Source organism: Athene noctua, chromosome 11 (assembly GCF_965140245.1).
Source record: "Athene noctua chromosome 11, bAthNoc1.hap1.1, whole genome shotgun sequence".
In the NCBI taxonomy this organism is placed as follows: domain Eukaryota; kingdom Metazoa; phylum Chordata; class Aves; order Strigiformes; family Strigidae; genus Athene; species Athene noctua.
Genome location: NC_134047.1, coordinates 12,021,996 through 12,039,654, shown reverse-complemented (window position 1 = coordinate 12,039,654; position 17,659 = coordinate 12,021,996). Strand labels below are relative to the sequence as shown.

Below are 17,659 nucleotides of genomic sequence, written 5' to 3'. Positions count from 1 at the left end.
GCAGGAATTGTAGCACTACAGAACCCAAAAGCTTGTATGGGAAGATGGCCAGCTTTAGCTGGAGGATTTTAAGATTCAGATGCATAAGCAAGTAGCCTTTGCTTGGAACTGTGAACACAGGAAAAGTAACATTATGCATGCTAGTGATTCTCCTTTCCCGTCAAGTCAATGAGGTGGCTTAACACAAAGAGGTGCCTAAAACATGGCAGCATTACTAAGATGTCAATAGTTTTTAACCAAAGCACTAATTCAGCCCCTGAGCTCTAGTTACATAGAAAGTTGGTTTCTCGTTCTCCATCCTGCTCCATCCTGACTGCCCTCCTGGGTAAAGAAGAAACCCTCACTCTTCCCTGCTAGTTGCTTGGGAAAACCACTGACTGCTCTGGGGAGCAGTGGACAGGGCAGAGCAGTGCAGCACGGCCTTGCAGGGCACTGAGGGGCTGGTTTGTTTACCTTTGAGCAATGCAGCTGCAGACTAAAGAAAAATAGCCTTGAGCTCTCAAGACAGACACTGGGATAAGACTTACTATTAAAATGCCACTTCAGAATACAGTGCTTTCTCCTTCCTTGTTAGTTTTTATGTAACCATATAATGCTATTCCTGATAACCATATAATAATAATACCATATAACAGTGTTTTAACACCTTGGCTGAGTGTCTGATGTTAAGTAGTTCAAACTAACGCATAGCATATGCTTTACAATGAGGAAGTAAAATACGGAGAACCCATGCCTAGGAAGCATTTCAAAAACTTGAATAAGTCACTAACTGGAGCCTTGAGGCTGTACTGGAATCTGCATTTCCTCAAATCATCCATGAGCGACATTCAACTTGCGGTTCTTCAGAACAACGTCCCCCAGAGATCTCTTGTGCACTGCCAGATCCCAGCACTGCTGCCTTCCAGCCCAAGTGAGCAGTGTTGTGTGGTCAGCAGGAGAACCACTGACAGCTCTGATTTTGGTCCAGTTGTGTTTTTGCAATCACTGGTGCAGTGTACTCATGTGCTGAACACGTTGGAGCTGTAGTCAAAAGGAACTGGAAGACCTGAACAGCCTGAAGATGTGTATTCAATCTGGCAGTGCTACAGGACTTGTACAAATAAAGAGCCTGGCAAAAATATACAATGTTATTATCAGCAAGCTATTGGTTATTATTGCTAGGATTCACCAGATCCCTTTTAATGAGACAATCTGCTTCCAAACAGTATTTGTCACCTGGTCTCAGACAGGATGCAGCAATCAGAATCTCTAAGGTTCACTCTTCTGTCTTCAACCTATCCGTTCTCCCCGACAGCCCTGCTCTCATCCTTTTCACTCAGTATTTTACACTTCGGACTGGATCAAGGGGACAAACTGCGGTACAAGTCTGTGTGCACATTTCTGATATAGCCAGAGAGAAGCTGCGTCCTTCCTGAGTGGCCCAATGCAGTTCTCAGTACTTTTCCTTTGAAGTTCAAACTCCTAAGTCTGAACTATGGACCTTCTAGACAGAAAAAAGTTTCTGGACGTGAAAGTCTGGTCGCTTAGGATACAAGTTTATATGCATTCTAGTCCCATGATTTCCCCTTATCTTACATTTGATGAACATTTGATGATCACAAAAAGCAGTGATTATGCTAAAGATAGAGAATGTAGCTTTTTCCTTTCCTAATAGCTCACACTGAAACATAAAAGCATTTTCAAGCAGATCTTAAAAATATTCATAATTGTATAAAAGCAGCAATTGCACTGAACTCTACAGTAGTTTGCACAGAAATAAGAAAGGAAAAAAGTGATAGGACTTTCCAAGCTTTCAAAAACCTCAGACTAAATATTTTTGGAACTTTTAATTTATATCTATGATTGTGTATACTTTTATTGCCTGTAGTGGCATCAGCTCCACCCAAGACAAACAATTGTGAAAGCAGCAGAGAAAAATTAAGACTGTTCCATGCTATGGATCTATGTATTGCATAAAACAACCTTAATAGCATGTGGGATTGTATATTCTTATTTATCATTCTGAATTTTTCTTTGTTTATAAATAAGGAATAAATACCACCTGTTAACCATCTTATGAGGAAAACTAAGATCAGTACTGTATTTCCTTTTCTCCATATCTACTACTGATTGTGTGCTTCTGGAATGCCACTTCTGTTTCCTAATTTCCTCATCTGTATAATAGGAATGACAATATTTACTTATTTTGAAGAGGATTTGTGATGATAAGTTAGTATTAAATGCTTTGTAGTGCTTCAAAACTCATTTGACTTTCACTGTCTTTTTAGGTCCTTTAATGGTCATAGTAGAATATTGCAAATATGGAAATCTGTCCAACTATCTAAGAGGAAAACGAGGAGATTTCATTGCCTACAAGGTAAAAAAATGACAGGCTTCTCATAGTCAACAAGGCAGAGAATTAACAACCACTGACCACAAGCTGAATTTTTTTCTGCATTGGCACTGAGACAGTCTGGTATTTATATTTTCTCACCACATTTCAATTTGTATGAGCAAGAAAAGGAAACTTTTTCCCTGTAGGATCTCTTTCCCATCCTCTTCTTTCTAGCACCTAAAAAATTAGTTGCAAATATCCAAGCAATCTAGTGCATTTGAGAGAGAGAGGCAATTACTTGCAAGATATTACCCAGCACAAGGGGGGAAACCAAGTAGTAGTGAAAAACTGGTATTATCTGAACTAGAAGGTGAACCCTACCAAAATACAAGTCCAGTTTGAGGATTTTTGTTTCTAGGCCCAGCCCCACCCCAGCTACTGAAAGTAGCTCACCCTTCCATCATCTGCTCATTCCTATCTTCTGTGTTCTTCCTTCTTGTGTGCCAGCCTAAAAGTCTGTGCTGTATGCAGCAAACTGAATCATGAACATGGTCTGTGTTAAAACTAACCAAATTATTTTGGTTTCCAAATGGTTGTCTGCATCCACACAAACATTTGTGCTAGCACAAATTGGGCTAGGAAATGGGGGAAGACACATGAGGCTGGAAGTCAGTGATGGGGAGAGGATGGGACTACCTCCTCACTTGAACATACAGCATTGAAAGGGCTCTCTGATCTAAGCCCTGCCAGAAACTGGAGCCTCCCCAAGATTATTCTTCCAGAAGATTCTATTATCATTGTTGTTATTATTATTATAGCTATTGTGTACAGGCACAAAAGTACATAAGGTACTTTGTATAAGAGAAGGAGATTCTCCTGTTATAGTCACTCAGAATTTCTTTTCTGACCATTGTTTTCATGAGTTGCAGGGACAGGTTATGTCTCACTCCCCAGTACAGGGTGAGACGGATGCATTGCAGCGCACATCATGCACATACCTTGAACTCTGATTTTTAGCATGGTTTTCTAAGAAAGCAAGAGGTACAGAATTACAGTATCTCTCTGCTCATCTATCAGTCTCACCTGTACAGCTTCCAGCTAACTTTTATGTTGGAATATTGCTATCAGTAAAATGGAAGGCACTGTATTAATAAATAGGAAACCAGGCTTCATTAGTTCTGCTCTTCGGGGAACATCACGTTCAAACATGTTTTGAGCTCATCTTCAAGGACACTTTCTCCATATGCCGTTCTGTTACATATTTTGAATTCCCAGGCATTGCATCATCCAAAGCTAAAAATCAGTTTTATACCATTTCTAGTCCCAGGAAAACTCTGACCAAGCAGAGAAAAGTCTGGATGAGTCCAGCAGTGATTTGACCGAACTGATCAAGAGGCGCCTTGAGAGTGTAGCCAGCACAGGAAGCTCTGCCAGCTCAGGATTTATTGAAGATAAGAGTTACAGCGATTCAGAGGATGATGAAGAAGGTAAAAGAAACCTACCTAATCCCAGATCTTTTATTGTAAATATTTCTGTCACTTGACTAGTGCCACACACACACTGTCACACACTTTACAAGCCCTTACTCAGCTTGACTTGTTCCTGAAACTGCAAATTCCTTCTCTCGCCTGTGTCCCACTCCAAATTTCTCACAAAAAGAGATTTGCAATAATGTATGCATATAAAAGCTGCTCCTGTTGTGTAAGAGGAATAATAGCAGTATTTTACCAGATTTGTGGGGCCAGTCTGTCCCCAGTTTCATCACTCGCTTAAATAGTTTCCCTCGCTTTTATCCCCAAGATGTTATCTTCCCCATAGCTAAATGACATGATTAATGTTGGAGGGAACTTTTTAAATCATCTGATCTGCCTGCCAGGTCAGTGGTTCCTAAAATGGAGTTGTAATCCTAGCAGAGAATTCATGTAATGATACTCAGATACAGGGCTGGGGTCATCAGCATACAAGTGGCAGCACTGCCAAAAAAGTTCAGAGCTGTTGCTCTAGTGTTTTGCCATGTCTGTGATCTCTCCTAGATGCTGAGGATCTGTACAAGCGGCCCCTGACTTTGGAGGATCTGATTTGCTATAGCTTCCAAGTGGCAAAAGGCATGGAGTTTCTCGCCTCCCGAAAAGTGAGCTCATTAAAATGTCAGGGCTGAACTTCTTTCACGGAATCATGAGTATCTGATATGAAGAAATCCAAATATACTTTTGAGCCTGAGTAATCTGTTTTCTGCTCTTATATTAAAGTGTTGGGGATCACATTAGCTCTGGTCGTTAAGAAATAAGTAGCACTGAAGGAGTTGTAAAGGAATATCCATCATGTTCTTGGCTACAAGGACTGGCATCTGTAACATGAGAGTTTAGATAGAAGGAGTGAATACAAATTGTAAGACAATTCATGGAACTGTCTCATAAATAAAAGCAGAACAGGCTTCTCATAGAGAAAAATCCTTCTAGTGTGGTCAACAAAAGTACTACTGAAAAATGAAGAGGGAGTATCCAGCTATTTATTTAGCTTGTCAGCAATGTTGGAGACTATCAACAGAGTTAGCAACTCCTCTGGATACCAAAAAAAGTATGTTTGTAGCCTGTGGAATGCCTGCTTTTCAAGTAATTGAATGTAATACACATGCCAAAGTACAAAAAACTGAGAGCTTGCACTTAGCACACAGCTACCAGGGTAGCACACACAGAAATCAAGGAGCACAGTTACCCCAGTCTCACACACACTCATGGGAAGCTGCAGCCGCTTTTTGACCTCTCTCAAATTTCCCGCAGAACTATTAACTGGAAAATGGCACTACCTTCATCTCGTCATAACTGTGGAAGTTGTTTCACACAGAAAAATCAGAAAACTAAAAGTAATACTTGATTTGTTCCCCAAGTTGTTTTCTCTTTGGTGTATGACAGTATATTTGTGGCAGATTCCCACACATATTTTCCTTCTCTAACGTGCTCACATAAAAAGTTCATTTATGTTTCCATTTCCAAAGAAGGTCTCATGCTTTAAACTCTAGCAGGAGCTCGTTGTCCAGGCAGCCCCTCTGATACTGCTTGTCCTCATTCCTTCACAGTGCATTCATCGGGATTTGGCAGCAAGGAACATCCTTCTTTCAGAGAACAACGTGGTTAAGATCTGTGACTTTGGCCTAGCCAGGGATATTTATAAAGATCCTGACTATGTACGGAAAGGAGATGTAAGTGGAAGAAACTTGAAATGTTAATCTCGAGATTTTATTCCACTAGGGCTTGGGCAGATCAGTAAAAACATTTCTGGCAACATGTTGTGTCTTCTGCATTCTTAGGCCAGACTTCCACTCAAATGGATGGCTCCAGAAGCTATTTTTGACAAAATTTACACAACGCAGAGTGATGTATGGTCTTTTGGAGTGCTGTTATGGGAAATATTTTCTCTAGGTAAGAATGGTTTAACACCCTTTTCCCCCCTAATTTATGGCTCTATTGCTAAGAAAAGCTTTTAACAAAATGTGGTAACATGGTGCCATGTTTCTATTTCAGTTAGTACAAGTGCACAGTGCAGATCAGGTGTAAAATAAAATCACTGGACTGAAGTCATTAAGAACTCGACCTAGCAAAGTACATGAAGACAAGTGAATATTAGGGAGGGGGGAGGGAAACCAAAATACAAAATGCTGGACCTAACATTTGTAATAACTGAAACCAAGAGAGCACAGAGATAATACAAACGCCTGCTGCTTGGGAGTGAAATACTTCTTTGAGAGCAATGAAGAAGTTTCCCTGTCAAACCATATTTTCTGCTAAGCAGCCTGCTTCAGGAAACCACACAGCTCAAAGGTTGCAGAGGATTCCACTGCCGTTGACATAGTGGTCTGATGTTGCTAGTGACAGCCCACAGAACACAAGGGAGTTCACCCACATGACATTTTATCCCAGCTTGATTATCTTCCCCACAAAGTCAAAGTAAGATTTTCTAAGTAAGAAAAATGTATTGGCAGCAGCTGCCATCAGGTTGATACGAGAACCAGTGCTAGACTCTGCGTAAGTCATTTTGGCAGCAAACAGGTAGAATTCATACTCTTCTGGCCATATCATTTGTAAGCCACAACATTTTTGAAAGAATAGTAATAGTGTTCTTTATGTACTATAGATTTCATCTTAGAATGCTGTTAGAAATCCCAGCCTCACTGAGATCTGGTTACTGTCCAGCAGATAAAGCCCTGAAATTTAGACAAGCAGTGTTACAGACAGTTGGACTTTGCCGCTCTCAGATTGTCCTTGCAGACTGGCAAGTTTTGTTTTCCTGAGGGAATTGAGGCATGTGAGCTCTGGCTTTTTAATCAGCATTCACAGACAAAAGGAAACAAGAACCACTGTCAACTTAAACTGCTGAATTTTAAAGCAAACTCTGTAATCTTCTACTGCCTTTGGTTCATGGATCTGCTGAAATTAACAATTGGGCTCAAGATGCTAAGTCAAGATCTGGATGCTAAGTCTGGAGCTGTTTCTATCCTAATCTTATTTAGGGCTGGCTGCAAAGATTACAACCTGATTTCAGTCTGAGCCTTTCATGTGGACTTTTCTCTAGTTCATATCAGCATGCAAACCAGAAAGTTCACACTCAAATGGTTAAAACAAGTGGCAGTTACTGCTTTCTCCGGAGTTCAGTCCCATTTATTTAGAGTTTTGTTATTTTGGTGTAACACCTCCATGGCTCTGTAACAGCATCACCTGCTGCATGTGTTTTGAAACACAACAGAAAGACAAAGCTCCAGAAACACCAGCAATGCCCCAGCTCTAATAGATTATTCAAGAAGATGTATTAGCATTAGCATGCAGAGACACACTCAGAGGGGACAGTTTCTCCATTGGGTATCTCCAAGGAACCAAATGAACTGAATACTGATGAGTGGCAAGGACCACTGCAGAAGGCAAACTGTTTATATCATTCACAAAGGTCCTGACAGAGTTTTATAGATGTGAACTTTGCGTCATTGGGCTTTTAATACTGAAGACCAATAAAAATTTAAATACAGGCACTGAAATTCTGATTTTAACTATTTAAAAAAATAATTTGTCTGGTTTCTTTTCATTTTAGATAGTCTCTTTTCTTAATGAAGGTGCTTACTTGGAACAATAGACTGTCCTCTTCTGAGTTCAGAGGAATCTACTAAATTACTCCAAGGGCTGCCATCCATAGAGCAGCCTCTGCCCTTGCTATGACGTAGATCACAAACTACTTTCTTCAATCCATGGCACAGATTCAAAAGCAGTCATTTTCTCTAAGAGGGTTTTTCATACAGATCATCCAGGCATGTCTGTGGATTGGCACTACTCACATCTGCAGCTCACACGATAAATATTTAATTAAGGATTTGTGTCACTGATTGAACTCTCTTATATAAAAGTTTTACAGATCATTGAGAGCCAGGGCATGGAAGTTATTTGTCATTGCTACAGGGTATGTTTTGGCTCCCATTTACAACTGCTGCTTTTTACTGGGTCCCACAGACTTAGCACCCTCTAAAGAGGAAAAGATACTGATAAGCAAAATGCACAGTTTAGTTTGGACATGGGTCCTTTCAGAGTCAGAAGCTGAATGAATCACAATAGGCTTCCCCCAGAACGGCTAGCAGATTGAATTCATTTTCCACAGGGAAATCAGGACTTGAGAGGCTGTTAATTTTCATTTGGGGCTGAGTTTGCATTGAGCTTTGCATTATTTAAATGAGGTCAGCACACCTCGCGTCAGGTAATGCCAGCGGTGTTTAATACATCTTGAAATCACTTACATGGCACATTACAGAATGTTGGTGTCTCCTGAAATTTAAATGTGCACTGTTCAAAAAGCAATCAAAGATAATTATGTAAACAAGCAGTGCTTGGTAGTATAACATCAGCATCTTATTATCTTACTGAAATAAAATTAAGATCAAAAGAGTGCTACCATATCCAATGCATGCCACATCTTTGAGCATTTTGGAAGAGATTTCCCCTTAGGAAAATGTCATGTGTAGACCTTATACCACATGTTTCAGTCTACATTTTTTCAAGCTGTCTCAGCATCCCAAATCGAAGTTATTAGGTTTATCACATAGTCCAGATGAGGTACAAGGGTAAGTGGAGGTGCAAAAGGGAGAGTTCCTTGCTTTTGTGATCTGAGCTGCCTTCACCTTGTAGGAGCCAGCACCAGTCAAAATATAAACTATCAAAAGATCTTGCAATTAAAAATTATTGTTCTTTGCCTTCCTGTACTTGCTCTCACTAACATACTGCAGTTGATATTGATATGATCAATGATGTAATCAAAGAAAGATAACTCCAGTTGTGAGATCAAGTGGAATTCCCCATCCCTCCTCACCCAATTCTACTGTGTCGCCCTTAAAGTCTCAGTCCCAGCTGACTAGTCAGTTCCAAAAGACTAATTCTTATCAATCACCTCTGCTGTGCTCATGAGCCAGATCCAGCCAGTGATACTCAGCAAACTGAGGGGTTTCTTTTGCACATCAGAAAGGTCAGTGTAAAATGGCCATTCATCAATGGCATGACTCCATTCAGCTCCTCCTAATGGAAATCAGTGGGCCATGATGGCACAACAATTGCATAATGCAGTCAGAAATGAATGAAAAAGACTATGCAGCCCCTCTCTTCTCTAATGAGGGGGGTTGTTTTCAGTGTTGCCCCAGTACATTGTCAGTCCAGGGCTAACTAGATCAAGCAAGACTTATGCTCACTTCTCTTGAGAGTCTGTGCTGCTGCTAAACGGACAGGAAATCAACTGGGGAAGTTGCAAATGTTTTCATGAAACCTCAGTACCTTGTAAGAGTTTGTAAAGATAAGCCTGTACAGATGAAAAGACAACCTAGCGAGAGTTCAGGAGATGTACATGGACAGCACTTTAGCAGCTTGGACAAGCTACTCAGTGCCCCCAGAGACTGTTCCTCTCCTTATCATTTAGTCACAGTGTAACTGTGGGAAAGTGACATTATAGTTTATTCAGAGATATCTTGTGAGTTGATAGAAGCCTGTTTTGAGATCTTTGCTAATGGGTGATCCCATGTGAGCTGAACATTTAACTACCAGGTTATTATGATCATAATAACAGGCTAAAGACAAAATTAGGAAGGAAAATTGAGATATAAAGCAGAAATTATGCTACTGACTATTTCCGATCTACACAACTCCAGGAAACACTCTTAACGCTGTGATCTGATACTTGCACATCAAGGGAATTCAGATGGGCTGTGGCTAAGCATCCTTGAGCTCTGAATGTCATCAGAACCTATTTGCTGTGTTGGGATGCCCTCTTAGAAAGCTGCCAGGATCTTTGCTCCCCAGTGCATAGTTTTGCAGATTAAGCGGTCAGATTCACAGAGTAGAATAATTCTGGAAACAGCCAAATTTTGGCACTCTCTTCACAGCTTTTATCCAAAAGACTTCTACTGTGCTTGTTGTGCCCCCAAGTGCACAGCACATGATGGTGTTTCCAAAATGGAGGAAAAAAATGCGGGAAATAGGCAGGAATGTTACAGACAGTAAATCATACACAGATTCCCCAAGGGCTGGATACAGATCCAGATTCCATTCAATCCACTACATTAAGACTTGATTAAATTTTTTCCAAATTCACCATCCAGCCTCTAGGATGCCAAAATGTGAAAGATGAGAGTTGCACTGCATGTGAAGCCTTTGCTGAGAAGGAAGGGAGGAAAGCTTACAGATCTTTTAGGTCTATCCACAGTAGGTTCAGTAACCTTTCAAACTTCACTGTAGACATCTCTTGAATTTTACCTATGAGGTTTGGATAACTCAGATGCCAGAGCACTTTCTCAAGTTATATATTTGTTCCCCTTATTTATGGTGCATCATAAAGTGCAGGTGTCATACAACAAAGATCACAACCTGTGAAAAGCTCCCATTCACTCATCAGTTAAAAAACACATTCAATGCATACAGACATTTATTATAGTCATTCCTATGAAGATAACCATTTACGCAAGAAAGTGAAATGTCTTACTCCTCCATTTTGATGACTGCTAGGCCAACTTTTGTGCAAGCTAATATAATACTACCAGACCCTTTACAGAAGCCTACCTCTCAAAAGCAATTACAGTTGCCATGAACCGTCCTCCCAGGTTTCACACTAACAATTGAGTGGCCCTGAAAATAAGAAGTATTGAACAGACACTCAGAAAAGAAAACGAGGCTAAAAATTTGGAATGTCATTTTTCAAGGAAATTTTACCTGTAGGACTGCATAATACGTATACAGTACTAAATTGGTGAACCAGGAGAGAAGGACTACAATTCCACACCTGAGGTTGAACTGCAAGGTTCTCATGGCCTTCTGGAGGAGCCAGATGCCTACAGCTTTCTCTTGCACTTACTGAGGCCAGTGAGGCCAGAGATTCTAAATCAGTTAGTGATGAGCAGGACTTATTTACTTCATGGGTATTCACTTAGTGCAGGATACTGGCAGACTGACAGTTTGGAAAACAGTATGTAACCAATTGAATGAGCTGGAACTTTTCTACTACTGACCAAGAGATCATTTAAAGTCTCAAACTAATAAAATTCATTTCTCTTCTGTCATATTTTACCTTGGAGTGGTCCTGGCTATATCACAAATGCAGCAGAGACAGTGTGATTGAAATCTCTAAAGAGACAGAGTGAGTCTGTAACAGCTTTTGAAAAAACCCACATAGATAGTAAGTGACAGCAACCCCTTCTTTGCTCTAGCTTCTTCTACTGTCAGACGCTAGGTAATCTTGGATGCTTAGCAGAAATCACCAATATGCGTTTAATTCACTGGACTGGGAAATATGAATTGTGCCATACTAGAGCCTCTTCCTTATTTCTCCCATCAGGTGCCTCACCATACCCTGGAGTGCAGATAGATGAGGACTTCTGCCGACGGCTCAAAGAAGGAACCCGGATGAGATCTCCAGAGTACTCTACTCCAGAAGTGTAAGAGCTCCTGGCTTTGTACTGAGAACTGATACATGTCATTTATGTATTACAAAAGAGCTTGTATTTAAGTGCGGAGGAGGAAGGAGACCTCATCAGATGTTAGCTATATATTTTGTATTTTGTTTTCAGTAAATGTTGCAGTTGGGCATATCTTGGGTGTCCTGATATCACAGATGAATGCCAAAGACAGACCAAGTCAGCTTGACCTTTGTCAACAAGGTTAACAGATCTCCCTATGTCAGTTATAGTTCATGAATTTCAGTTCAGGAGACTACTGCATCTGCCTTGATTTCCAATTCTGTGACTAGAAACTAGGCATACGTAACTATGACTTATTTCAGCAATATCAGTGGGGCATAGCAGTCAAATGTTAAGTTAAGTGAAAATAAAAAAGTCAGTTGAGGCAGGAATATAGCAGGGAAAAGCATCCCACATGGAAACTAGAATAGAATTTCAGCACATGGAGATTTGAATCTGTCTTAATCCAAAACTATCTGAACAATGACCAAAACAAGCAGCAGCTGAATGGAACAGTTGGAAGCAAAGCTCGTATCCTTCTCCTTTCTTAATACCTTGTTTTTTATCTAGCTACCAGACAATGCTGGATTGTTGGCATGGAGTACCCACAGAGAGGCCTACTTTCACTGAGCTTGTGGAGCGCTTAGGAGATCTTCTTCAAGCCAACGTACAGCAGGTACAGCAATACAAACATTTCTTCAACAAATGTAGATATCAATGTTTATGTATGTGGATATGTGTATGCGTGTGCACAGATAAAGTCTGTGTTGAGCAGTAATATTAGATTTGACTTCATAACAGAGGTCACAAGGAAAATGGCTCCTGGGATGAGAAAAGAAAATGTTAACTATTCAAAGGGGATTATATTTTAAAACTAGATGTTTATCCATCCATAATAAGCAGAAACTTTCATTAATTAAAAAAATGCTCAGCTGTCCCTTAGAGAAACAATAGTGCTTTATCTCAAAAACAATTTTAATTAGATTCCAACATAGTAAACTGCCAGTAGTTGGTCTGAACTTTCTCTCTCATTTTCTGAGCTTATGTTCATCAGTGCTCTTAGGAGCTTTAGTGATGCAGTTTAAAGCTCAGAAAGTCAATTACATAATTATTAATTTCATAGTAGTTAAATCAGTTGTTGTCTTCTTCAGTAAAAACAACCAGACTAGTTATGTAACTGTCAATTTAATTTAAGAAGAAATCAGATATTCTCCTCCAGCTCCTTCCTGTTTGTAAACAAATTTAGTGAAGCTAAGTTGAACAGGGCCCAGTTTGCATTATGAAGAGCTTGTGAGTTTTATCCTATAACCAAAGTAAATTAAGGAGACATAAAAATCATGATAAGGGAATACAGCACTTAACTGCTTCTCAAAATTAAAAAAAAAAAAATCAAGCAAAGGGAAATTTGGACAAATAATTTTAGGACTTCAAGGCAGAGTCATTTCTGAAGATTACTGCAGGGGTTTAATGACAATGCAGAGCTTATTAGGATGTGTACTGAATTCCATTAAACTTGCAGCGTCAATTTCTCGTGAGGACAAGAAATAAAATCCTTTAAGGCTACCATTTTAAGGACCGACTCTTCCTAAGCTGCAGCTCCTTAAGTTGAACATAAGCAAATAGTCTATACATAGGCAATATTCTTTTACCAGTTCCAAAAATCTGTTAGCCTTATCAGCCATAGGGGCTTTGTGACTTCATGCTACATCCTCCTTTCTCCCAAACACATGGCTTAGACTTGGATTTAGGTCTCCTTGAGACTGGTCCCTTGGAATTCCCAGAGGCCAGCGCAATGACAATATATAGAGGACTGCTTTCCTGAAGTACAGATTGGTGAAATTCACTGGGGCAGAACAGCCACACATCTGGAATGTAGTAATGATCACAAAGAAATTGCTGCAAACTCATCAAAAATGCTGCTGTGAAAGTCAGCAAAGCCATCTACTTTTAAACCAGATGCACATATACTGACACCCTCAATACAACCGTCGCATTGCTGTGCCGTATGCGAGGGACATTTACAAGTCTTGTAACTACTACAATGATCGGTGAAGCAATAGCTCAGGCTGAGATGCCTGGAACAGAAAACATGGTAACTGCAGATGAGTACTGGAACATTAGAGACCATTTTCAGGCATTCTACGTTGTAGGTTGCCCAAAGTATACTATTTTCCACATACAAAGCCTCCTACACAGTAAATGTTGGGAAAAGCTATACATTCTAACTTCCACATTTGTAAACATTATAATTACTCTGAAGAAACATCAGAAAGTAAAGATAAAATAAAATCTAGTCCTTTCTCTGTGTAAAACTCTGTAGAATATAATAACCTTTCACATCTTTAATGAACTTTACCTGCTCTTTGACCTTTTATGTTATTAATTATATAGGATGGTAAAGACTATATTCCACTGAACATTACCTTGTGTCCTGATGGAGAATCTAACTCCAAAACTTGCCCTGTGGAAGAAAACTTGAACAACTGTGTTAATCGCTGGAGTGCAGTGGAAACTGGGTAAGAAAAATATATATGGGGGCAGGAAGGAAAGAAAGATTTGATGTAGCTGGGCAGTGTTTGTTTTCCTCTCAGTATGGCTGTTTTAAAGGAGTTGGACAGACAAATTTGTCAGGGTGTTGTTTATTAGTTACAAGAGATGAAAAAAGAAAACTGGTCCAGGAAACTGAGCTGTGTCAGGGATGTTAATTGAGCTACCAACTGGTGCAGCATCTGCTTGGATTTTATGCTGACCCCTCAACTTTCTTGCTTTCAGTAACAACAGCAAGAAGCGACCACTGAGTGTGAAGACATTTGATGAGGTGCCAGTGGAAAAGGAGAAAGTGATGCATGAGGTAAGTGAGGTGATTGCATCCTTCTCCACCAGGTTCACAGATCACTTGTCACCAGCACCAGAAACGCTTATTAGCACGTTTGAAATCTGTTTGGTAAGAAAAAGCTTTAAATCAAGCAGAAGATTTGGCCCTGGCATCTCACACATACGTCTGTGTGACAACAAAGAGGGACCTACAAAACAAATAATTTAAAGAGAAGCTCATGCATGATTATCCTGGCTTTGATCAGGCCAAGGGGCTTTATATTACATATTACAATATGTTTTTTCCACCATAAGAAAATGGCAGCTCATTGAAATGGAGCTGTTTGAAGGAAATATGTCCAGAACACATTCTGGCTGGCTGAGACAGCCAATAACTTGGTGGTGGTGAGGGTGTTCAGTTCTGGATAGACAAGAACAAGATTCAAGTTCCTGCTTTACTTGGTTCACACAGAGGGCTTTAACCTGGGATTTTCCTCACCCTAAGTGAACATATTTGTTGCTAGTTAAATGGCACTGCAGGGAGGGAGAGTGTTGAAAGGTTTCATTTTTACTCCAGTGGAAAACAAAAGCTTGTTTTGTAACAGAATGATGGTTCTGCTTGTTGTTCTACTCTGAAATTACAGGTTCCAAAGGTGGAGGGGTTTTTGGTTTGTTTTTTTTTTTTTCTTCCTTATTTTAAAAACAAACCCCAAAACCCCAACTAATTTCCTCTGTGGTTCAGGTACTCAGTGTCTGCAGTGCCATGTGCAGTCCACACCACTTGCCTCAATGACAAATTCTGTGCCACTAAGGAGGGATCTTTGTGACACATGCATGTTTGAAGCAGATTGAACTTTAGCCAGGAAGCATGAAGACCTCAGGAAACCTTCTAAGAGGAACAAGGCAGTCATCAGGTGGCTGGAAGCAGCAAAGAAAGATGTGTGCAGTTTTATAGAAACAAGACAGTCTGTCTATGCTGCTAGTCAGGGAACTGTCCCCCATGGTCCAGCCAAGGGTCTCTCTTGGACAGAGCCATTCCTCAGATGAACATTCTTGGGAAGGGTCAAGTCTCTAGCCACAACTTGTCCTGGACATATTTCATGTCCTTGACAAATAAAGCATATTACTCAACTGTTCTCTTGCTAGTATGAATTGATGCCCGTTATTCCCTAGTATTTTGCCAGATGTAATTTCTCTGCCTTTATCAGAGCATCTTAGGGATTAGAAGGCTTAGAATTTTCTCTGGGTCCTGCATCTTTCCTCTTGCAGGATAAAAATCTGTTCATCTGAATCACACAAAGACATTTATTAGATAGATGTGTTATCAGTAAGAGATTACTGCTGCCAGTATGAGCATTATTTTCCTAAATGCCCCCTCTTCGTGGCATTTTAAAGTTGTTACACGAAGGGGGAAGTTTCAAAAAAGGGTGATAATGCATTAACAGATCAGAAATAAATGTGATATTTCAATGAGGACCTTTTAAAGCAAAATTATGGTGTGATCTACTTTTGGACAAAGTAACTGCACTTGGGTTACTAAAATTATCTTAAATACCAAGACATTAATACTGATTAGGTCATTATTTTAAATAGTTGCCCAGGAATTCTGTAAGTGCTCTACCACACCTTCCTGCAATTGTGCTACTTATCTGTAGTCTCTGTTGACAGTCTTCTAACAATCCTTCTGTATACAAAATGCAAAGGAGCACTCAGATAAATTGTTTCTAGACCACACATTTTAAGGGGAAATGGTCAAGATAAAAAACAGAGAAAAAAAGCTGGATTATACGAAGGTTTTGACAGACCTAATTAATTTAGGATTTTACTTTATACTTTGAAAACTATTTTCTAGACTGATCTTATTAATAACTGATATATTACCAAAGCATTTATAGAAAGGCTTTTGCTTTTTAGTTGTTTGCTGGGATTATTTTTTCTGTTTTAATCAGTTTCACTGGTAAAATAAGACTCCTAGAGTTTCACTTCTCATGTTGAAGTCTTTTGCTTTCTTGGTTTTGACAGATAGACATGCAAATTTCCAGCATCATAAAATATTTCAAATGCAAAGGAACCCCCCCAAACACTAAATATTTTTTAAATTACTTAAACCAAGGACTGTGCATGTCTGTGAACTTGTGTAGCACTTAGTACAGTAACAGCTTGATCTTAAATACAACCTTGAGACTCAATTTTAAGTGCAGCAGAATCACAACCTCAACTTTTAAACTAATCAAGACAGTTTCATTGGACAGCTCATTAAAAAATCCATAAACAAAGTATAACGAGCCTTTTAGACTATATATCTTTGTAAAGCACTTGAATTTGCCAAAATGATACTGAACTTCCACTTCCTTAAAATTTCAATGCTTCTAATAGTGGATTTCTAGTAGGTATTTAGGGTACTTTTTCTCTGAGGAGCCAAGCTGGTATTATTGGATATATTCTTTATGAATTTCTGTCTATTCATATCTCAGTTATCCTACCTAGACGGTATCCATATGTCATGATTAATATCAATTTCAAGTTTGAAAATGTCAAATTTTTTTTTGATATGTTCATTTTAAGGGTACTCTTTCAAAATACATATCAAAAACTTTATCATCACAAAACCAAGGCAAATGTTCTCAGGCTAAATAGCAGCATTATCAGGAACAGTTTGACAAAAAACGATAATATAGGCCCTGATAACAAAATATTCTGAAGAATGAGCTTAATGTCATTCACCAACTGGACATATCTATGTGTTAAGCACTTAACTAAATAGCATACAATTGAGAGTTTTGATGCAAACATTTGCCATCCAGGTTGTTTGTTGGAATCTTGTGATTACGTAGAACAGCTGGTAGCTCCTACATTAGTTCCAGTACACAAATATAAGTATGTAACACCTATAGATGGCCACCTTGTTGGCAGTCTCTCCCTAATAACACCATAGACAGGGATTCCCAACCTCTACAGGCCACCGTGAAGAAGTTGCATTCTCCTGCCCTTGCTTTGTCTGCTCTGTAGCTGGAGACAGTTTTATAAGGTGAAATTCTATCAACATGCCTAAAAGCAGTATCATCACAAAATAAGATAGCCAGAATCTGGTATTCTAACTAGCCTCTTGGCTGTCCTTCTCTACTGACTTTAACAGTGGTTTAGTCTGACTGTTCTCCATGCTCTCCCCGTGGAAGCCATTTCTAAGTTAAAAGTGCTGTCATGATCATTTGTCACTTTGCTGCTATTCTCTTCCTTTTGCTACTCAGGAGTCGGACAGTGGGATGGTGTTGACCTCAGATGAGATAAAAAGCCCGAAGAGGCTGGAAATCCGTTCTTGGCCTTATGGGATCATGGCTCTAGCGTGAGTACTTTTTGGTATATCTTTTTAAGATAGTGTCCTGTTCAGAAAAATGCTTTCAAAATTTTCGATTTTGTTTCTGATTCCAAAAGGAAAACTGTTTGACTATCTAAACAAGCTAAAAGGAGAAGCAAATCTGGATTTCAGTCCTATGGCTGAAAAATGTTGATTTGGTGAATGTTGAAATGGTGATAAAAATGAAAACTCATTTCATCAGCTTTGA

General features: G+C 39.5%; 1 protein-coding gene across 3 annotated transcripts in view; it reads left to right on the top strand.

The window, feature by feature from the left end:
• LOC141964428 (vascular endothelial growth factor receptor kdr-like) overlaps positions 1–17,659 on the top strand; it is a 141,379-nt gene that overhangs the window by 109,591 nt on the left and 14,129 nt on the right. For all 3 annotated transcript variants that reach the window (XM_074914786.1, XM_074914785.1, XM_074914781.1), the window contains 10 exons: positions 2,268–2,356; positions 3,636–3,801; positions 4,348–4,445; positions 5,391–5,513; positions 5,622–5,733; positions 11,162–11,261; positions 11,853–11,958; positions 13,674–13,798; positions 14,055–14,133; positions 17,345–17,439. In XM_074914786.1, the coding sequence (XP_074770887.1) occupies positions 2,268–2,356; positions 3,636–3,801; positions 4,348–4,445; positions 5,391–5,513; positions 5,622–5,733; positions 11,162–11,261; positions 11,853–11,958; positions 13,674–13,798; positions 14,055–14,133; positions 17,345–17,439 (1,093 nt within the window). The remainder of the gene's footprint in view (positions 1–2,267; positions 2,357–3,635; positions 3,802–4,347; positions 4,446–5,390; positions 5,514–5,621; positions 5,734–11,161; positions 11,262–11,852; positions 11,959–13,673; positions 13,799–14,054; positions 14,134–17,344; positions 17,440–17,659) is intronic.